This window comes from Pomacea canaliculata, linkage group LG14 (assembly GCF_003073045.1).
Source record: "Pomacea canaliculata isolate SZHN2017 linkage group LG14, ASM307304v1, whole genome shotgun sequence".
Lineage (NCBI taxonomy): Eukaryota > Metazoa > Mollusca > Gastropoda > Architaenioglossa > Ampullariidae > Pomacea > Pomacea canaliculata.
Window position 1 is genome coordinate 13576071 of NC_037603.1, and position 23761 is coordinate 13599831.

A 23761-nucleotide genomic window follows, 5' to 3' on the forward strand; every position below is an offset into this window, starting at 1 on the left:
TTCTCTCTCAAACACATACACACAATGTACACATCTCAAATACACACGCACACAAAATGTCCACATTTAATGCACACACATACAGCTCTCTCTCTCACACACACACATACACACGTGCGCACATATCGTATGCAAGAACACACTATGCTTAACACAGTGTTTTAGAAACCTTTACTGACTCCAGCCTTCCAAAGTCTTGGAAAACAATATAGGAATGTCACATGAAACCACTCACAAAAATTGCTTGAGGTAAAAAAAAGACCTCTTGCTCAGTATAACGATCTGTATAATTTATTTTAAAAAATCTTCACTACAAAAATGTGCTGTAAAACCACTTCCAAAAAACCGCTGGATGATGATATGTGAGACAACCAGCGATGCTGCCAAAAGTTGTTTACTTCATTTTTTCCCATTTTTTCCTTTTTTCCCGCCCTTCCCTTTCTTTTTCTTTTGAGAATATGGACCAAGTCCTTTGCGAACCATGCCACCACGCCACCAGGCTTGAATCTGAAAAAAAAATTCAATGAAACTAACTTTTAATACCATCTTTTTTCCTGATAAAATCAAATGTAAGAAACTATAGCTATTTAACTGGTTTTGATATTTGTTTTTTTAAAGTTTTTAATAAGGTCTTTTCTCTTTAAATTGAGTAAGTTCTTACTTTAAGCCTGCAAAAAATTAAAAAAGCTGTAAGTTGTAAGCAATATCAGGAGGGCAGACTAAAATTATTGGATCTTAACTCTTTCATAGCCACACTCAAAATTAGCTGATTAAGACTTCTGAAACAGAACAGTGCGAGTCTTACTAGCTTTATGTCAGTTATTTCTCCAGAGTTACTGAAGCTCAATACTTGTGGTGAATATGCTAATATAGTCAGAAAAAACTTTTAAAATCCATTCTGGTAAGATGTGATGAGGTGTTATAAAATGTTTATTAACAGTGCATTCCAACACATACTGAAGAATTTATTCGGAGACCATCAACTTTAATGCTAATATTATTAGAGGCAGAAAAGTTGTATATATTAAGAAATGGTTTTATGTAAAAGTGTAAAAAATAGGAGACCTCACTAATGATGATGGTACATTTCTAACTCTTGAAGAACTCTGTGTTAGGTATCCTGCCTTAACTAGCATGGGTACCTTAACCTACATGGGCCTGATACAGTCCATAAAACATCAAATGAAGTGTAATTGCCTTTTAGTCTCTCAGAATAAACCTGTTAATAGGGGATGGGCTATTATTAGAAAAGGGAATAAAGAAGTTTCAAAAATAGAAAATGGGAGTTGGAATTTTAAAAATGTAACTGGGCTGATATATTTCTAAAGCCCTTTTATACTACTATAGATACCCAATTAAGATTGTTTCAGATAAGAATTTTACTTCGGATTCTACCCACAAACTAATTTCTTTTTAAATATAAGCTCACTATGTCTCCTTTTTGTTGCTTTTGTAAACAGGACAATGAAACCATTGAATACATATTCTGGCACTGTCCACTGAGTAAAAATTGTTGTGACCAACTGTGGAATATATTAAAGAACCAGAACTATTCAGAGAAAATATGGACCTGTAAAGAAATTGTGTTATTTGCTATTGCTAGAACTGAGAAGGCTGACACACTTTGGAACTTCATTCTTTTAGCCAAATTTTTTATTTATAAATACAGATTCCTGAAGGCAATACCAACAACGGATACGTTTAGGCCGATTTAAAGTCATGATATATTGTGGAGCAATATGTGGCATTTACTAATAGCTCACAGATATCCTTTTGGAAACAGTGGATCCTTTAGCCATATGTGACTTCTTAAATAATGGCACTATCTGTAACCGCCTCTATCATGCTAGACGGATTGCCATATTTTTTAGTGCGTTATGTATGGTATATGGCTTTTGTGTATATCTAGGTGTGATTGCAGGTTTTTAAAAAAAAGGTTATCTCTGTGTGAGTTACAACTATAGGGTTAGGGACTAAGCCTATCATTCAATGGCTAGCTGCTTCTTTCTGCATAAAGGGTATATGATGAGAGGCTGATGAAAGATTTTGTGTACATTGCCAGGGATTTGTTTTTCCCTGTGTCTATGTTGTTTTATTTGGTAGTATTTTATGTTTTGTATGTATTGTAAAATACACAAAAAAATAGCTAATTTGAAAAGTAGAAAAAATTTCTTACATTCTAACTGGATTTAAAGTAATATTTTGATTTTAAAGAATTAGCTTGTCAGCAACTTTTTTAACCATCTGTAGTTTTCAGGGGAAAGAAGGATAATAATTTAGAAGGCAAAAAGAACAAGACAAATTTCTGAGATAGGCACATCCTAATCCTTTTCTAATTGGTTTATAATTCAAAATTAAATTTTAACAATATTTCCATGTATTGCCCAGTTCATCACATTCAAGAGAACTTATTTTGCACATATAATATGCACATAAAAATTGAGCAAATTATCCTTTATTAAAACCTGTAACAAACATAGATTTTCACACGGAAATGTCCGCAATCTTTAAGATACTGTATAATCTAGAATCTTTTCTTAGATTAACATTCTCTTCTAGAAATTTATTTACCTTTATGCAGGCACGAAGTTCCACAGCCTCCTGCTCTTGCTTGCGCCGTAGCCTTTCTTTTTCAATACGGTCTTCCAATACAACTTGTTCATACTCTTTGTACTGAAAATAGTACAGAAGTATTTATGGGAATGGATCTTTAGCTGATGGGTGAGATGCATGCAGGTGTAATTCCTTGAGAGTGAATGTGTATTTACATGTGTAAAGGAATGAGATTGTGTATGTACGTGCAGGTGTAATGAGAATGGATGTAGGTATATGCAGCATCCAGATTCCCTCCCTTACATGCCCACTAGTACATATTTCAGCATGTGACACTAAATATTATCCTTGGAATGCTTACAATTTCACTCAGGTGCTGACAAAAAGCAAGATCATTATCAATTTTCCTCATTGATGCCTTCTTTCATAACGTGGCTCAAGAGCCTCTAGGCAGTATACTAACCTGCTTGGACAGGTCCTGCAAGCGCTCAAGATCTTTGGCCTTTGTAGCCTTCAAGACATCTAGTTCATGCTGTTTGGCATCTTTGTCTTTCTCGAATTTATCAATCCAGTATTCCAACTTTCTAGACAGATCCTGCACAAAATAAATAATGACTAATGTTAATAAACATTGCAATGACTTCAAGCCTTGTGCAGTATCTCGCCGTTTAAATCAAGAGTTTATAATTATCTACATTACGAGATATTTTCTCAGTTACTAGTGGTATCACCTTTAATGATAGTGAACATATTCTAGAAATGCTAGCAGCTAGACAACTGCAGTTTATAATCCAGGCATCTTTTACTACAAGAAATACAGTGCTATTAATGTCCTTTTATAGAATAGAATAGAACTTTCAGTATTCCATAAATAAGGATTCATCCAAAAAAGAATTTTACAAACTTCTGAATGACTGCGTAGGAAACTCTCTATTTCAGAACTTGCTCTGTTCTCCTCATCAATCTTGCTTTGAAGTCTCTGCAGAACGGAATGGAAATCAGCAAAATGTGAACAACACATATTAGTTTAATTCACTTAATAATAATAATAGTCATTTTCATAATCACAATAAATAAATATTAAGTTCATAACTTGCCCTTGTAAGTTCTGATGTATCTAGGGTAAACTAATTGCTTTAGCATTAATTAATGCACACTGATCATATTAAAAACAAATACCACCACAGGTACACAAAAAGCAATTATGCAATCTTTTTCTATTATAGCACAACCAGAGAGATGGTGATTTACCTCAATTTCATCCTTGAGTTCTTTCTCAGAAAGCATGCAGCGTTTCTGTGTCTGGGCCACTGCAACGTCCGCACACTTCTTAATGTACTTCCCTTCCATATTGCTCTTTGCCTTCATCTCCTGCAGCTGATCTTTTAGATGGGAAATCATTTCATTACGTTTCTGAAGCTCAGTCTCTTTCTCAACTTTGATATCAGCAATTTGCTTGACGAGCTGCTTGATTCGTTTACGACCATCTTCCTCTCTTTAGGTAACAAAAAAGGAACATCAAAAGCTATTTGTAATCAGCTCATCTCGTGATGGTAAAGTGAGATCTGCTAAGCCAGACCTGGGCACAGGCCGGCCCGCGGGCCGGATCCGGCCCGCCTCCTGGCTGTGACCGGCCCGCCCGCTGGCCCGCCCGCCAGTATATATACTATACATACAGTATTGTGTAAAACTGAGTTAACTATATTAGTCCGGCCCTCTAAGACCATCCCAATTTATCATGTGGCCCCTTGGGAAAATTAATTGCCCACCCCTGTGCTAAGCGATGAAAGCATAAGAAGATTGCTATAAAAATTACCTTACCATGGCAATGATAACAGAAGCAAACAGCCATAGTACACTAGCATAAGTAAGAAGCAGTGAGAGAGCTAAGAAAACAATATTGTGCTGTCCACAGAAAATCATCACTTTTAAACAAAAATAGTGCAGTGCATTCACACACATTTGCTAAAATCACAAAAAGGTCCACAAGCTAAATTTATATTTCATTGCAGTCGTTGGTTTCTTTCTATAGTGTTGTGGGAAGATATTTTATTTTTCTGGCAAACAACCAAACTTTGCTGCCATCTAATTTGCTTTAGTTTATTTATCTTAGATATGTGTGACAATAACTAATTTTACATTTTATCAATAACAACAAGAAATAAATTAGAGCACTAACTGTTGTATAGTTTTTTGTAGGGAGGCTTTATGCTGTCTCGCATCTTCAACTGTTCTTTGCAGGATGCTGAAAGTACGATTCTGGGCTAATTCTGCCATTGTAGTTGATATTACCAATTCCAGAAAAGCTCTGCACATAAATGTTTGTAAGGGTTAATTCATGAAAACTTTATCCATTAATCATTTTTAATCATTAAGAACAGCCTGTAAATCTATAACCTCCTTGTCACACAATGAATGACTAAATCTGTCAGCAGCAAACTCATTACTCATGTTGTTTTATTGCACTATCCATGTCCACAAATAATATATAATAAAGTGAATTAGTTTAGCAGCATATCCCGGTCATAAAAAAAAACAACTACAAAGACACTGACAACAACATATCATGCAACATTGTTGTCTAGGAAATGCTAGATAATAGCTAGATAAAGCTCATAGATAATATGAATGATATCTAGCATGAAGCTGCATCAGTGTGCACAAATCATTTCAAAAACTGTCCACATGTCAAGCCATAGAATGATCGGGTTTTTGGTTTCTTTGTTTTTTTGGCTGATCATTGGGTTACTTGCGAAATACCTATTCAAAGAATTGAAATGAATTCATAAGCCATCAAAAAAGAATCAGTAAAAATCCCCTTATGTAATAGTGCCAAGGCATTCAACTTTTTGTCAGATATAAAGCTCATAGTTCAGATCCACAAAGTCAGGATTAATCTAGGATAATAGCAGAGCAATATGTAACTGAAAATAGTTTTTGTCCATGGAACAAATTGTACATAAGCTACATGATCCCGTAGCAAATGCAAATTTAAGCCTTTAGTTATAAATCAAACAGAAGATCTGAGAACAAGAATGCCTGAGCTGGAGAAAAATACACTGAAACCAGAAAAATTGTTGTGTACAACAAAGTCAGTCATAATTAAAATTACTACACTATAGCAAAATACCCCAATCAGAGATTAATGCTGTTTCCATAAGTACAGAACGTACTGAATCTAAAAAAGTAATGTCTGACATTGGAAACACTCTCAAGAATTGGTGAAGAATAAAGGTCTGCACGATTCCTATGGTCAATCACAAAAATACAGCAGAAACTAAACTGCATTTCAACTGAACTTACGACCAAATACAGGAAGAAATAATTCAGGGGAACGAGTGATGTCATGCCAGTTAGGCACAGCCTTTTTATCACATCATGATACAAAAAGCTGTAAAAACCACACAGTCAGATAAGGTAAAAGAAAAAAGGTAGTCTTGTGACCATAAGAGTTCTTGGAGAGAAAGGTATTTAAAGATCCATCGTGACCTGAATCACAGCCCCAAAATACGGTCTCCAAAGACTTTAATCTCCTTGGCAATAACTCTACACATTATTTGTTCTTGGAAATTTTTTATAAAAACAGTTAACCCAGAGAGTTACATAGGTACAGAATTGTATACAAAAAAGGCAATATTTGGAGGTAACTGATCTGACCACATTAAGCCCTTGTACTGGTCTCTGTTAACCATGTCTACATGAAACTCTAAGCACAAATAACACAAAAGGCTAACACTAACAAGGTTAAACTATGATGGTCCAGTTAAAAAGTACATGTCTCTTTATGAAACCAAAACCAAAAGAATGCAAAGAGACATATGATATTTAAGCTCAATTTAATACCTGTCCTCTTGAATTTTAGAAATATTATCGCCTGTCAAAGGATTTTGGCGTAGAGACCGGGCAAAAACATGAGTAGAGTTCTTGAGGTCTCCTCCAACACTGTTGACATCATGATGGGCAGCACGCACCTTTGAAAATCATTTGTGGCAGACTGCAGTTCTGACTTCCTGTTTACTGTCTTTAGAAACTTCTCTTCTAGCTGCTTCTGGCCCTCAACAAGCTGAGCAATATCATCACGTACAATCTGTAAACACAAGGATCAAACCAAGTTTCTATGAAGCTCTTATTTTCCTACAGGCTTATGCAAGGCTCATATTATCGATGCTCTGTTCCATACCGAAGCATGTTTACCACAAGGTTACAAAGACTCTCCACTAAACCCCTCCCGCCCAAAAAAAGAAAAAATCTTTGCAAACAACTCTGTCATTTCTCTCATTTATAAAATGCTTTTTTTTTAATGACACAAAATCTATTTTGAAAAAAAACTAATATATATTAATGACTCACATCTGCAGCATCTTTGCGCAGCTCGTAGGTATGGGGCATTATCCGTCCCAATACTGCTAGTTGATCTACACAGTCTTCCAAGACGGTTGCCAAATGTATGGCATCCACAGGTTCAAGAACTGAATCATCCATCTGTTACAACAAGCAAGAGTAACATCAAGGTAAACAGATAAACTTATCAATGAAAAGGTAAAGCTGCTGTTCTCCCACTCTCTAACACACAGACACCCGCACACACAGATATACATATACATGTAACTTTGCTATGTCTAAGAGAAGACAATTTTTTCTACATGAATATACTGACTGCAAAATAAAACTACATTTATACTTACATTTTCAGCAAAGCAAAATGTTATTTTACATTTCAATTTAAATACTTTAAACACCTTTTGCTCATATGAAATCCCATGGAATTTTCTGTTTGTGTGTGTGTGTGTGTGTGTGTGCGCGCGCGCGTGCGTGAGAGCTTAATAATTATTTTGTGTGCAAAAATAACACAAGATGCGAAAACGATTAAGAACACTATATATATTATAATTGCTACGATCGATGTGTCGATCTTATATATTTTATCCTCAGAAAAACTTGATATTAATAATAATTTAAAACTGTTTAAACGGCATTAAAATAATTACTCGTCTAACTTTTGTAAAGTGCAACAGCTTAATTAAATATGGTGACACTGTGTTAAATAATTATTTGTATCGTTGATAATGTACCACGAACTATATACCATGCAAATACTGCGGCTGCTTTGTTAACTACATAAACAAATTAAATGTCTTACTCTAATATAAATTTTCGTTAGTATTACTTCTGATATAAGCTATGTATCTTTGTCATCTTACCATGGTATCCTGACAGTCACAAGATATTTTCAAGCCTGTGAGTTTTAAAACGGTGTTTCCTTTTCCTTTGTTTACACCGTTACCATCCTGTCTGCGCAGTCGCAGGGTTACCATTCTTAGCACAAAAATTGTTCAAATAATAATAATTTTTTTTTTAAATTAGTAACATTAACAAGGTCTTTACTAGACACGTTAAGTGTAAATGTCTGATAAATTTTTAGCAGAAATTGTTTTCTACATTTATTAGATTTTTATCAAAGAACTTACACACACACACACTGTCATGCGCATGTGCATTGCTCGCGTACTTCCTTTTTCCGGTTCACTGAAGAAGTTTGTATGGCTTGGTAGCTATCAAAAAATAAACATAATAGTGCTTTTGATATATATCTATGTCGCATTTAATTCCAACTGTAATTTTCAAATACACGACTTCATTGATGAGTACACTCTCGGAAAGGTTAGGGTTAGGGTGTGGTATACTGTTGAGCTTCATAATAGAGGGAGTGCGTGTTTGGTCTCTGAAGTGCACGCAGCTCTATGCGGGTATGGTTTTGGCCATGTCTGGGAGATTCAAGGTGTGCAAAATATTGGCAAATGTTTCTTTATTTAAGCATCATCGTTGTTGATTGCCATAAGCAAGACTGCGAATTTTAAGTCGGAATTGCAGGTGGAAACTTATTTATACTGTGTCAATAACAAGGCTTTCAGAGATACTCTAATCAGATTTCTTATGTAAAAATCCACAAATACAGACACAACAAATTTGGAATGCTCTCTCTGCTCTTCTTCACAAGAAATACACCTTCTTTTCCAATGTGCTCAGCATAAAGATTTGAAATGTAGATTCCTGCTATTGAAATATTCAACTCACCCATTTGTCTTTACCTTCTGAACCTTGATCAACAATACACCACTTCCTTTATAGCCAGCTATCTTTATCATTATTTCAAACAACGTTAAACCACTTATGCCACCAACTACATGAAAACAAATATTTGATTGCTATTTTCTACATTTGTAATTGTTTACGCAAAATTTTATTAATATGTATGATTTGAACTGTAACATTTCATCTTTAAAAATTATAAGTTGTACTCACTACCTGCATGCGTTGTTGTGGCCACATGGCCTACAACAATTCATTTCCTTTGTTCGTTCGGTTCGCATTGCTACAATCCACAGGGGACGACGTGTATAAAAATGCACTAGACTGTTTTCTTTATAATTTCCGCGTTCTTTGCTTATTCATCCCTTAAGAGACAAAACATACCTGCAGACTTTTGGGGTGCGGACTCAGCTATTGTTGTTGTCTTGACCCCTCGTACAATGTGTCCCAATTATCATGTCACACTTACATAAATTATGAAACACCACGAGTAATTTAACCCATTTTGTCACTCTCTTCACTCCTGATATAAAGTAACTTAAGAAACATATTTTACAATTAAGTATAAATTTTATACTTATTCAGGTTTAGTAGTGAATTTCCTTTCAGACCAGCTTGGGACATTTTTTAAAGATCTGCTAAACACAGGCACTTGGTCCTTGTGTGCGTTGAATCTGTTTACGCACAGGGAGGGACCACGACGATTATATAGTGATTCAAGGATTCACTGGTTGGGCAGCCGTAACATAGTGAGCATGCGTAAAACACGCTTTGGCGAATATTTAATACGTACTGCTAAACTGTTTATATAGGAGTTGCCATACATTCTTTTTCATTTTTCTCCTTTTTTTCTATTTTTTATTCATCTTTCTTTTTATCGCGTATACAAAACACAACACCCCACCAACACATGCTCTTTCATATACAAAACACACACACACAGGTGTGTACAAACATTTTAAAATGAAGAAACATTTATTCATGAGAATATATATTGTAGCGGGAGTGCTTGCATATTTAGGACAGCGTGTACTGCTGACATTGTTTTAATTGTTCGTCTGTAAATGTAACAGCTGAGTACACATGAAGATCCATAGAGTTGAACAAAGCACACATCACAGGAGAAAACAGACTTTTGTTGGGGAAAAAGCAGTCTTTTGTGGATTCTAAGGTCGCTAAGTGCGAGTGTGAAGTAGACGGGAAAAGAGAACACAGCGCAAGGTAGAGATTAGACAACGCATGTGACGAACGAACGAGAGACAGAATATTTTAGCAAAAATTTAAATTTTCCTTGGGAACTTCCATCCTCTTCCCTGGAACACCAAAGAGGACCAGACTGACATGGCGTGAGGGACACAGTGTTAGTTTGAGAAAGCAGATCGGTCTGGCTACAATATAGTGTATAGCATAAATATATGGTGTATAGTGATATGGAATCCTGCTTGTATTTACTCAGGCCTTTGCTATAGCTTAGCGCTTGAACATATGGCACTAAGAAGGTGTGTATGCATGCACGCTCATGCATATTTCTACACATGTACACATCTCAAATACACACGCACACAAAATGTACACATTTAAAGCACACACATACAGCTCTCTCTCTCTCACACAAACTCACGTCCACACATATCGTATGCAGAAACACACTATGCTTAACACAGTGTTTTAGAAACCTTTACTCACTCCAGCCTTCCAAAGTCTTAGAAAACATGAAATATAGGAATGTCAGATGAAAACCACTAACAAAAATTACTTGAGGTAAAAAAAGACCTCTTGCTCAATATAACGACCTACATAATTTATTTTTAAAAATATTCACTACAAAAATGTGCTCAATAACAACTTCAAATAAACCGCTAGATGATGACATGTGAGACACCCAGCGATGCTGCCAAAAGTTATTACTTCATTTTTTTCCTTTTTTCCCGCCCTTCCCTTTCTTTTTCTTTTTAGAATATGGACCAAGTCCTTTGCGAACCATGCAACCACGCCAAAAGGCTTGAATCTGAAAAAAAAAAATTGAATGAAACTAACTTTTAATACCATCTTTTCTCCTGATAAAATCAAATGTAAGAAACTATAGCTATTTAACTGGTTTTGATATTTGTTTTTTAAAAGTTTTTAATAAGGTCTTTTCTCTATAAATTGAATTAGGTCTTACATTAAGCCTGCAAAAATTAAAAAAGCTGTAAGTTGTAAGCAATATCAGGAGGGCAGACTAAAAATATTGGATCTTAACTCTTTCATAGCCACACTTAAATTATTTGATTAAGACATCTGAAATTTAACAGTGCAATTCTAATTAGCTTGATGTCAGTTATTTCTCCAGAGTTACTGAAGCTCGATACTTATGGTGAATATGCTAATATAGTAAGAAAATCTTTTAAAATCCATTCTGGAAAGATGTAATTAGGCGTTATAAAATGTTTATTAACAGTACATTCCAACATATACTGAATAATTTATCGGGAGCCCATCCACTTTAATGCTAATATTATTAGAGGTAGAAAAGTTGTATATATTAAGAAATGGTTGCATGCAAAAGTGTAAAAAATAGGAAACCTCGCTAACGGTGATGGTACATTTCTAACTCTTGAAGAACTCTATGTTAGGTATCCTGCCTTAACATAAAACATCAAATGAAGTGTAATTGCCTTTCAGTCTCTCAGAATGAACCTGTTAATAGGGGATGGGCTATTATTAGAAAAGGGAATAAAGAAGTTTCAAAAATTCTTCAAGACAATAGTGCACCCATCTGCACTCAGAAAGTGGGAGGTGGAATTTTAAAAATGTAACTGGGCTGATTTATTTCTAAAGCCCTTTTATACTACTATAGATACCCAATTAAGATTGTTTCAGATAAGAATTTTACTTCGGATTCTACCCACAAACTCATTTCTTTTTAAATATAAGCTCACTATGTCTCCTTTTTGTTGCTTTTGTAAACAGGACAATAAAACCATTGAACACATATTCTGGCACTGTCCACTGAGTAAAAATTGTTGTGACCAACTGTGGAATATATTAAAGAACCAGAACTATTCAGACCTGTAAAGAAATTGTGTTATTTGCTATTGCTAGAACTGAGAAGGTTGACACACACTTTGGAACTTCATTCTTTTAGCCAAATTTTTTATTTATAAATACAGATTCCTGAAGGCAATACCAACAATGGATAAGTTTAGGCCGTTTTCAAAGTCATGATATATTGTGGAGCAGTATGTGGCATTTACTAATAGCTCACAGATATCCTTTTGGAAATAGTGGATCCTTTAGCCATGTGACTTCTTAAATAATGGCACTATCTGCAACCCCTTCCATCATATTAGATGGATTGCCATATTTTTTAGTACGTTATGTATGGTATATGGCTTTTGTATATATCTAGGTGTGATTGCATGTTTTTTAAACAAAAAGGTTATCTCTGTGTGAGTTACAATTATAGGGTTAGGGACTAACATCGTCTATGTTTCAATGGTTAGCTGCTTCTTTCTGCATAGGGTATATGATGAGAGGCTGATGAAAGATTTTGTGTACATTGCCAGGGACGTGTTTTTCCCTGTGTCTATGTTGTTTTATGTGGTAGTATTTTATGTTTTGCATGTATTGTAAAATAAACAAAAATATAGTTAATTTGAAAAGTAGAAAAAAATTTCTTACTTTCTAACTGGATTTAAAGTAATATTTTGATTTTAAAGAATTAGCTTGTCAGCAACTGTTTTAACCATCTGTAGTTTTCAGGGGAAAGAAGGATAATAATTTAGTAGGCAGAAAGAACAAGACAAATTTCTGAGATAGGCACATCCTAATCCTTTCTAATTGGTTTATAATTCAAAATCCAATTTTAACAATATTTCCATGAATTGCCCAGTTCATCAAATTCAACTGTTTTAACCATCTGTAGTTTTCAGAGGAAAGAAGGATAGAAGGATAATAATTTAGTATGCTGAAAGAATAAGATAAATTTCTGTGATAGGCACTTCCTAATCCTTTCTAATTGGTTTATTCAGTTCATCAAATTCAAGAGAAATGATTTTTCTGCTATTTACAACTAATATGCACATAAAAAGTGAGCACAATTTCCTTTATTAAAACCTGTAACTATCATGGATTTTCACATGGAGGTGTGTGAGCATTTATGCATCTCTGCAACTCTTCATTTTTTAAGATACTATATAATCCGCAATCTTTAAGATACTGTATAATCTAGAATCTTTTCTTAGATTAACATTCTCTTCTAGAAATTTAATTACCTTTATGCAGGCACGAAGTTGCACAGAATCCTGCTTTTGCTTGCGCCGTAGCATTTCTTTTTCAATGCGGTCTTCCAATACAACTTGTTCATACTCGTTGTACTGAAAAAAGTACAGAAGTATTTATGGGAATAGGATCTTTAGCTGATGGGTGAGATGCATGCAGGTGTAATTCCTTGAGAGTGAATGTGTATTTACATGTGTAAAGGAATGAGATTGTGTATGTACGTGCAGGTGTAATGAGAATGGATGTAGGTATATGCAGCATCCAGATTCCCTCCCTTACATGCCCACTAGTACATATTTCAGCATGTGCCACTAAATATTATCCTTGGAATGCTTACAATTTCACTCAGGTGCTGACAAAAAGCAAGATCATTATCAATTTTCTTCATTGATGCCTTCTTTCATAACGTGGCTCAAGAGCCTCTAGGCAGTATACTAACCTTCTTGGACAGGTTCTGCAAGCGCTCAAGATCTTTGGCCTTTGTAGCCTTCAAGACATCTAGTTCATACTGTTTGGCATCTTTGTCTTTCTCGAATTTATCAATCCAGTATTCCAACTTTCTAGACAGATCCTGCACAAAATACATAAAGACGGTAATGTTAATAAACATTGCAATGACTTCAAGCCTTGTGCAGTATCTCGCCGTTTAAATCAAGAGTTTATAATTATCTACATTACGAGATATTTTCTCAGTTACTAGTGGTATCACCTTTAATGATAGTGAACATATTCTAGAAATGCTAGCAGCTAGACAACTGCAGTTTATAATCCAGGCATCTTTTACTACAAGAAATACAGTGCTATTAATGTCATTGTATAATGACTTCAGAATAGAACTTGCAGTATTACGTAAATAAGGATTCATCCAAAAAAGAATTTTACAAACTTCTCTATGACTGCGTAGGTAACTCTCTATTTCAGAATTTGTTCTGTTCTCATCATCAATCTTGCTTTGAAGTCTCTGCAGAACGGAATGGAAATCAGCAAAATGTGAACAACACATAGTAGTCTAATTCACTTAACATCATACTTATAATAGTCATTTTCATAATCACAATCAATAAATAACTTGACTTCTGAGTTCTGATGTACCTATGGTAAACTAATTGCTTTAGCATTAATCAATGCACATTGATATATTAAAAACAAATACCACCACAGGTACAGAAAAAGCAATTATGCCAGTAATATACCACAGACATCATCAATTGCCTGCAATCTTTTTCTATTATAGCACAACCCGAAAGATGGTGATTTACCTCAATTTCATCCTTGAGTTCTTTCTCAGAAAGCATGCAGCGTTTCTGTGTCTGGGCCACAGCGACGTCCGCACACTTCTTAATGTACTTCCCTTCCATACTGCTCTTTGCCTTCATCTCCTGCAGCTGATCTTTTAGATGGGAAATCATTTCACTACGTTTCTGAAGCTCAGACTCTTTCACAGCTTTGATTTCAGCAAGATGCTTGACGAGCTGCTTGATTCGTTTACGACCATCTTCCTCTCTTTAGGTAACAAAAAAGGAACATCAAAAGCTATTTGTGATCAGCTCATCTCATGATGGTAAAGGGAGATCTGCTAGGCGGTAAAAGCATAAGAAGATTGCTATAAAAATTACCTTACCATGGCAATGATAACAGAAGCAAACAGCCATAGTACACTAGCATAAGTAAGAAGCAGTGAGAGAGCTAAGAAAACAATATTGTGCTGTCCACAGAAAATCATCACTTTTAAACAAAAATAGTGCAGTGCATTCACACACATTTGCTAAAATCACAAAAAGGTCCACAAGCTAAATTTATATTTTATTGCAGTCGTTGGTTTCTTTCTATAGTGTGGAAAGATATTTTATTTTTCTGGCAAACAACCAAACTTTGCTGCCATCTAATTTGCTTTAGTTTATTTATCTTAGATATGTGTGACAATAACTAATTTTACATTTTATCAATAACAACAAGAAATAAATTAGAGCACTAACTGTTGTATAGTTTTTCGGAGGGAGGCTTTATGCTGTCTCACATCTTCAACTGTTCTTTGCAGGATGCTGAAAGTACGATTCTGGGCTAATTCTGCCATTGTAGTTGATATTACCAATTCCAGAAAAGCTCTGCACATAAATGTTTGCAAGGGTTAATTCATGAAAACTTTATCCATTAATCATTTTTAATCATTAAAGAACAGCCTGTAAATCTATAACCTCCTTGTCACACAATGAATGACTAAATCTGTCAGCAGCAAACTCATTACTCATGTTGTTTTATTGCACTATCCATGTCCACATATAATAGTGAATACAGTGAATCTATATAGCACCATATCCCGGTCATTAAAAAAAAAAATACAAAGACAGACACTGACAACAACATATCATGCAACACTGTTGTCTAGGGAATGCTAGATAATATGAATGATATTTACCATGAAGCTGCTTCAGCATGCACAAATCATTTCAAAAACTGTCCACACCGTAAGTCAAGCCATAGAATGATCGGGGGTTTTTTGTTTCTTTGGGTTTTTTTTTTGGCTTCTCATTGGGTTGCCTGCGAAATGCCTATTTAAACAACTGAAATGAATTCATAAGCCATCAAAAAAGAATCAGTAAAAATCCCCTGATATAATAGTGCCAAGGCATACAACTTTTGTCAACTTTTACAGATGATCTTTTCACAGATTAGGATGTGCAAGAGGTACAGATATAAAGCTCATAGTTCAGATCCACAAAGTCAGGATTAATCTAGGATAATAGCAGAGCAATATGTAACTGAAAATAGTTTTTATCCATGGAACAAATCATTGTACATAAGCTACGAATACATGATCCTGTAGCAAATGCAAATTTAAGCCTGTAGTTGTAAATCAAACAGTAGATCCGAGAACAAGAATGCCTGAGTTGGATAAAATACATTTAAACAAGAAAAATTGTTGTGTACAACAAAGTCAGTCATAATTAAAATTACTACACTATAGCAAAATACCCCAATGAGAGATTAATGCTGTTTCCATAAGTATAGAACGTACTGAATCTAAAAAAGTAATGTCTGACATTGGAAACACTCTCAAGAATTGGTGAAGAATAAAGGTCTGCACGATTCCTATGGTCAATCATAAAAACACAGCAGAAACTAAACTGCATTTCAACTGAACTTACGACCAAGTACAGGAAGAAATAATTCAGGGGAACGAGTGATGTCATGCCAGTTAGGCACAGCCTTGTTATCACATCATGATACAAAAAGCTGTAAAAACCACACAGTCAGATAAGGTAAAAGAAAAAAGGTAGTCTTGTGACCATTAGAGTTCTTCGAGAGAAAGGTATTTAAAGATCCGTCGTGACCTGAATCACAGCCCCAAAATACTGTCTCCAAAGACTTTAATCTCCTTGGCAATAACTACACATTATTTGTTCTTGGAATTTTTTATAAAAACAGTTAACCCAGAGAGTTACATAGGTACAGAATTGTATACAAAAAAGGCAATATTTGGAGGTAACTGATCTGACCACATTAAGCCCTTGCACTGGTCTCTGTTAACCATGTCTACATAAAACTCTAAGCACAAATAACACAAAATGCTAACACTAACAAGGTTAAACTATGATGGTTCAGTTAAAACTTACATGTCTCTTTATGAAACCAAAACCAAACGAATGCAAAGAGACATATGATATTTAAGCTCAATTTAATACCTGTCCTCTTGAATTTTAGAAATATTATCGCCTGTCAAAGGATTTTGGCGTAGAGACCGGGCAAAAGCATAAGTAGAGTTCTTGAGGTCTCCTCCAACACGGTTGACATCATGATGGGCAGCACGCACCTTTGAAAAATCATTTGTGGCAGACTGCAGTTCTGACTTCCTGTTTACTGTCTTTAGAAACTTCTCTTCTAGCTGCTTCTGGCCCTCAACAAGCTGAGCAATATCATCACGTACAATCTGTAAACACAAGGAATACACCAAATTTCTACGAAGCTCTTATTTTCCCACGGCTCCTGCAAGACTCATATTATCGATGCTCTGCACAATGTTCCATACCGAAGCACGTTTACCACAAGGTTACAAAGACTCTCCACTAAACCCCTCCCCCCAAAAAAAGAAGAAATCATTGCAAATAACTCTGTCATTTCTCTCATTTATCAAATGTTTTTTTTTTAATGACTCAAAAAATCTATTTTGAAAAAAAAACTAATATATATTAATGACTCACATTTGCAGCACCTTTACGCAGCTCATAGGTATGGGGCATTATCCGTCCCAATATTGCTAGTTGATCTACACAGTCTTCCAAGACGGTTGCCAAATGTATGGCATCTACAGGTTCAAGAACTGAATCATCCATCTGTTACAACAAGCAAGTGTAACATCAAGGTAAACAGATAAACCTATCAACGAAAAGGGAAAGCTGCTGTTGTCTTTCTCTCTAACACACACACATGCGCACACAAACATGCGCACACAGATATACATATACATATAATTTTGCTATGTCTAAGAGAGGCAATTTTCTCTGTATGAATATACTGACTGTAAAATAAAACTACATTTATACTTACATTTTCAGCAAAGCAAAAAGTTATGTTACTACATTTCAATTGAAACACCTTTTGTTAATATGAAATCTCGTGGAATTTTCTGTTTGTGTGTGTGTGTGCGTGTGCTTGCGTGCTTATTAATTATTTTGTGTGCAAAAATAACACAAAATGCGAAAACGATTAAGAACACTTGCTACGATCGATGTGTCGATCTTACATTTTAACCTCGGAAAAACTCGATATTAATAAATAACGTAAAATAGTTTAAAAGGCATTAAAATAATTACTCGTCTAACTTTTGTAAAGTGTAACAGCTTAATTACATATGGTGACACTGTGTTAAATAATTATATGTATCGTTGATAATGCTGTACCACGAACAACCTTGCAAATACTGCGGCTGCTTTGTTAACTACATAAACAAATTAAATGTCTTACTCTAATCTAAATTTTCTTTAGTATCACTTCTGATATAAGCTATGTATCTTTGTCATCTTACCATGGTATCCTGATAGTAACAAGATATTTTCAAGCCTGTGAGTTTTAGAACGCTGTTTCCTTTTCCTTTGTTTACACCGTTACGATCCTGTCTGCGCAGGGTTACCGTTCTTCGCTCAAAAATTGTTCCGATGATAATAATATTTTTTAAAATTAATAACATGAACTAGGTATTTACTAGACACGTTAAGTATAAATGTCTGATAAATTTTTTAGCAGAAACTGTTTTGCACATTTATTAGATTTTTATCAAAGACTTCAACACACACACACATTGTCATGCGCATGTGCATGGCTTGCTTACTTCCTTTTTCCGGTTCACTGTTAGGAGTTTGTAGGGCTTTTCAGGTAAGGCATTAAAAATAACATAATAGTGCTTTTAATATATATTTATGTCGCATTTAATTCCAAATGTGATTTTCAAATACATGACTTCATTGATGAGTATATTTTCGTTAAGTGGATGACAATTTATTAGATAGATTTAGCTCGATTTTATCATGGATCCATGTGATGTTATGGGTCCTGCACTGGTTTCATTCCATATTATGTTGTGTTGTAATTGTCGTATATTTTAATAGTTGTTAATATGATTGTTGCGGAGACTTCAATTTTTTTACTTTTTGCAGGTGAGCATAATGGCTGAGGAGCAGTCTCGGGCAAACCCTTCCAAAAAGTCGGGCCGGTATGTTGATCTCTTATGTTTTCAGTTATCATGTGTAAGAAGGGGAAGGAAAAATGAATAATGCAGTCACAAGCGGTGTAATAAACAAGATGTTTCGAGTTTTCATTTTAGATTCAGTTTCGGTAGTGATAATGTCAATACAGTTACTTTAAAATTTGATAGTTTTCGCAATCTGTTCATTATTTTGTCGTCAATATATCTCTCCAACTTTCAACTCCCAACAGACTCTACTGCAAAGCGGTCTTCACTGGTTACAAACGAGGCCTCCGTAACCAACATGAAAACACTGCTTTATTGAAGATCGATGGTGTTATCACTCGCAAAGAAACAGACTTTTACCTTGGAAAACGTTGTGCTTACGTATATAAGGCAAAGAGGTAAGTACAATTTTGAGTGAAGTAGTCCATATTTTGTTTTACTGTTTACAGTGACTGTATTTGGTCTGGCTCTAGGAAGATGTTTCGACTAGCTTTCTTACTATGTCAGCATACAGTTTCTAGGTCCTAAGTTTGAAGAAATTGGGTAGTACGACACACCATAAGTAAAATTTGTCCCATTGAACTAAACTGAAGAAATGCGCAGAAAAAGTATTGTGGGATAATTGGATTAATTTTACATTTTGTGTGGATTTGCATCACAGTTTCAGAAGTCTTGTTAATGAGTGACTGAAAAGGCAGTGTCTGAGCTTCTCCACTCATAAAAATCAAGGCTTATGTATCAGGGCAATGGAGCATAACTGAACATGGGGAAGATTTCAGTGGGTTATATTTTCATTATTGCTGCTCTTGTGTGTACATTAGGCCGGGAAGCCTACACATTATTGGGAAGGAGGAATCTTGAATTTTTTCTGTGAAAGTGACAAAAGATGTCTACTTTCACTGTGGTGACTGCAGTAATCCAAGAAAATTCAGTATATCTTTTTTTAAAAAAGAATAACACATCTACGTAGGCTACCTGCCTTCGTCACAAACAGACTGACTCAAGTATCTTAAAGATCGTTAGCAGAATCACAATGGATTTTTCACTATTGTCACCAGCAATGACATCCACTTGAAAATCAGTCACTGAGTCATTTATCACAAAATCGTTTGGAATTAATTCTATATAGATCCAGACTGTGTGAAGACCAGGGTATGAAAACAAATTTCTGAGTAGTTGGTTTTTAACCACTACAACCAGTGGTAGAACTGTTCTTGAGTCAGTATGGCATTCATGGCCTGTGGCTCAGAACGTCAGTGGATATTTGGCTTTGGTCCCCTTCTTTCATAATAATAGTATAGGCTTCATCAGCAAAAAATTACGCATTAATATCCAGCAGTTGATACTGCTACATCATCCCTGATGTCCTGTATTTTGTATATATTAAAAGTTTGTTGCTGATGTTTGATAATCAGAAGTGTTGATTAGGAAACCACCTTCCCTATTCAGTTTCTTATAAAATGTCTCAACACACACTTTCAGACCTGGCAATGCCGAATTTTTCTATAGGTTTTCAGATTCCACAACAAATGTTCTGTGTATGATCATGATGAAAAGCTTTTTTATCTAATGAGGTTTAGATGTTTATTTATAACATTTGTGCTAGTGTTCTATAAGCTGTGTCAGTGACAAAGAATTTTTGAAATATGTTTATTATACGTGCAAATTTGGACTGTTTTCCATGTATTATGTCGATGGTAATTCAGATCGTTACTTTGCATCAACAAATACCTAGGTAATGAGGTCAAGCTGTTTGTATAGTCTTTTGCTATCCTGCACTGGTCTCTGATGCAGGCTCAGGAATGAAGTAGGACAAAAATTGTCACTCTAATTTTTATATTAACTTAAACTGCCCTGGTTTAGTTTCTTGAATTGCTTGTTCACAAACTGCTATTTTACAGGTAACATTCACCTACATTCCATTTGCTATTCTTTAGTAGGCAATGGTCCCACATATTCAATGTGCAGTATCTCTTACATAGCTAATAACACATGTGTATGTGTGCTCATATACTAAGATCAGTACTGTCAACTTTGTGTTGTTTGAGCAAAACATCCTAATACAACTTTGCATCTTTGGAAGATAATTGCCATTCCTTGAACAATGCTCAGCTGTTCTTAACAGAGACTAATTCTGTCTTATGACTCATTCAATTAATGTAAACATCAGGATGATTCCCCTGATAAGTTGTACAAATGTTAAAGTTGGGATTTACTCATTTATTGTAAGTGACATTACTGGGGTACTGCCTTTTGAAATTCTTTTTCGAAGGTTTGTGTAATTTTGTGATCCTGAGTTTAAATGGTTGTTGCAAAGGTGAAACTTAAGAGAGATTATATAGTTAGATATGTGGTATTACTAAATGCTCTTATAAGGATGAGTTAGTTTTTGCTATTAATGGATACTCTTGTGTATTTGTCAGTCAAAGTCGATGTCATGGATGTGGCATTGAGTGCCTCCATGAGTATGAAGAATATTTCTTTATTCTGTTTATTCTATTTAAAAAAAAAATAATAATAAAATGGAAGTTTTTGCAGCTTGCAAACTCGTTTTAAGATGTAGCCTGATCATTTTCTTGTTTTGTTGCAGGAAAACTGCCTGCCCTGGTCATGATAAGCCAAGCCATCTGAGAGTTATCTGGGGTAAGATCACCCGGGCTCATGGCAACAGTGGAGCTGTGCGGGCTAAATTCAGGAAGAATTGCCATCTTTGGCAATCGGTCGTCGTGTGCGTGTGGTAAGTAATTTTGCAGTTGTTTGACTCTGCATCGCCGCAAAGGCTTCTTTAAAAAGTTTTGTATCCTTGTCGAGAAAAGCCGTTTGGTGAAAAAGAGAACCCATGCTAGCAAAGGGGCTTTTGTGCAGTATGTGTAAAGTTTTTTGGCATTCAAAGATACATGTTCGACTGACTTAAAGCAATAAAGTTCGCAGCCAAACAAGCAGCACAATACAAAGATTTTATTCTTTCTGAGCTTGTGCTTCATGGTTGGTTAAACAGTCAGATTGTCACGGAGTGCATCGCTAAATTTTAAGAGAATTGATCAGTTGTCTGCTAAAAGTGTCATAACCCTTGTTTGCATTTGGTGCACTAGCACATGGTGACCCTGCTTCATCTTAGCTCAACTAAGGTGCAGTCGAGATGTAGCTTAAACACATTTACATCTGCAGGTGCAAATTGTAAGGGACAAGTTAGTACAATTAAAACGTTGTATACCCTTGGCATTGTTTGTGTCAGGGATGGGCTTTTTATAAAAACATGTGTCCCGGAATGATTGGTATTTTAAAATATAGGAATGCCATATTAAAGATGCTTTTTTTAGGCATGTGCACCTAGCAGTTTGTCAAAATGGTTAGCTTGTCACTTGTCCACACCTTTATCAAATTTTGTTGGTGTGTTTATTTGTGTTCTCTTTGTGTAAATAATCGATCCTTTGAGAAAGGTAGGCAACCCATAAGAAAGCATCTATTGTGCCCCTTGATTTTTTTTTTTTTCTTTTACAAACCTGTTCCTAGCTCCAGCTACTTGGAAAGTTTTGAGAACAATTCCCCTTATTGTTCTTGCTGTGTGTTCTTGTGTTGCATTTATTTGCTGCTGTCTAGGTCATTTCTGTTCGGCAGGTTATTATTGCTCATGACCTCTTTTTCTGTTTCAGATGCTGTATCCATCAAGGATTTAGGAGACCATTGCTTGTTTTGAATAAAACAATAAGACTGGTGATTTCAGTTTTTTAGTTTGTGTGCTGGAAAAAAGTTGAGTTTACATACGTTTCCTTGGGGACAACATGCATTATAGGTGTAATTGGTGTATAAAACAGTTCTTGGCTTAGCATAGTTTGTTGACATCTTCGCCTTTCTAAGTGTAGGTTTATAGTTCTGTTAGGTCGATGATGGCAATGGTGCCAATTGAATCCTCTGCATGATCCATTTCACTGCAGCGATTTTCCCTCTCTCTTGTATTTTTTTCATTTTGCAGCTTTGCATTGTAATGAAGGTATCTGCAATGAAAGGCATTTATGAATTGAGCTTGGTGCAAATGTCTAAAATGTCTTGCCCATATCCATTTGCAACTTTTGAAGTGTGAAATCTATTCTTTAAACTCTTGAATTCAAGCGACAGATTTTTTATCAATTAAATACTTTTGAGCTATACACATACAGACCAAAGAAATCATAATTTCAGGGATGGCCTTTGTGTAGTATTTTTATTATTGCTAGTACTTAACTTGGTTCTTAATGTGAGATTAGTTGTGCTACAGGATTTTTACAGCCAGTGGACCATCCCAATTAATTATGACAATGACTTTATCTCCTATGGGAATGTACTGAAGTCCCAGACGTAAGAAAAAGTTTGTTACGAGGTGCAGTGTGAACAAGATATGGGCAAGTGGCAATTATTAAAACTAACTCGCATCAGTTGAATACAACAGCACTTTCACCTTCATCTACTTAATGTTTCATGTTCCAACATGCATAACCAGTTTTTTTGTTTGGTTTTTTTCTTTCTTTCTTTTGCTGAAAGAAGGATATGATTCTATTTAAAAAGAATAGCTCCGTTATTGTTATTTTTACATCAACATGGTTTGGCAGTTGAATATTTGTGGTATTGAAAGTGCATTGAATTATCTACTATTGTTTGACAAGCTTGGGAGCAGCCACCTCACACGGTCAAATACTACTTTATAACGTCGGAAAACGTTAATAACGGAGTTATTTAAAACTGGTTTGGACGATTATATAGCGGCCGTAACAAAGTACCTGATCGGTTGATATTTATTTTTTTTTTTTTTAAGTTGATCTGTTAAACAGTTAAAGGGAAGTAATCCATGGTAGAACAAATTATTAATGTATCAGGAGTATTCTCCCTTTTGTATTTTAAGCCCAGCGCCGTGTATTGTATGACACTACCCTAGTAGCTGCACATCAATCTGTGTGAAACAGAACGAATGAGCTATTAGTTAAAGCCATCAGTTTCCTAAAGTGCTTAGAACCTATTGTGCTTCTGGATCTCCTGAGACATTTATTCAGCAACGTTTCCAATACACTCGGTTTTGCGTCTTACCTGCGAAGTTTCGCTATACAGTAGATGAGACAACATCCTCCGTAGACCAGAATAATCGAGGGCACGACGATGTAGAGAGCGATGTTATTGTGATCGTCGAAGAAGGTCGGA

General features: G+C 35.3%; 3 protein-coding genes across 3 annotated transcripts; 1 reads left to right on the forward strand and 2 right to left on the reverse strand.

Annotated features, from left to right (window-relative positions):
* Nucleotides 1-154: 154 nt before the first annotated feature.
* LOC112555136 (dynein regulatory complex protein 9-like) lies at nt 155-7974 on the reverse strand. The gene is given in 10 exon segments (XM_025223358.1): nt 155-507; nt 2572-2673; nt 3017-3148; nt 3458-3532; nt 3805-4048; nt 4733-4861; nt 6397-6532; nt 6535-6640; nt 6904-7035; nt 7755-7974. Coding segments are annotated over 10 exon segments (1278 nt in total). The 5' UTR covers nt 7869-7974; the 3' UTR covers nt 155-399.
* Nucleotides 7975-10297: 2323 nt separating this feature from the next.
* On the reverse strand, nt 10298-18106 carry LOC112555135 (dynein regulatory complex protein 9-like). The gene is made up of 9 exons (XM_025223357.1): nt 17930-18106; nt 17106-17237; nt 16590-16834; nt 14883-15011; nt 14166-14409; nt 13793-13867; nt 13346-13477; nt 12900-13001; nt 10298-10651 (listed from the first exon to the last, which is right to left on the reverse strand). The coding sequence occupies exons 1-9, from the start codon at nt 18089-18091 to the stop codon at nt 10553-10555; spliced, it is 1320 nt and encodes a 439-aa protein (XP_025079142.1). The 5' UTR covers nt 18092-18106; the 3' UTR covers nt 10298-10552.
* Nucleotides 18107-18211: 105 nt separating this feature from the next.
* On the forward strand, nt 18212-22310 carry LOC112555375 (60S ribosomal protein L35a-like). Its single transcript, XM_025223747.1, is given in 6 exon segments — nt 18212-18276; nt 18558-18613; nt 18838-18990; nt 21183-21292; nt 21295-21329; nt 22246-22310. Coding segments are annotated over 6 exon segments (441 nt in total). The 5' UTR covers nt 18212-18213; the 3' UTR covers nt 22270-22310.
* Nucleotides 22311-23761: the final 1451 nt, after the last annotated feature.

Coding starts and splice junctions, on each gene's coding strand:
- LOC112555135 (XM_025223357.1), bottom strand. CDS start 18,091: ATGTTATTAATTTTAAAAAATATTATTATCATCGGAACAATTTTTGAG. Junction 15,012..16,589: donor TCTAAAATTCAAGAGGACAG/GTATTAAATTGA, acceptor ATTTATGTGCAG/AGCTTTTCTGGAATTGGTAA. Junction 13,868..14,165: donor AACTCAAGGATGAAATTGAG/GTAAATCACCAT, acceptor TCCGTTCTGCAG/AGACTTCAAAGCAAGATTGA.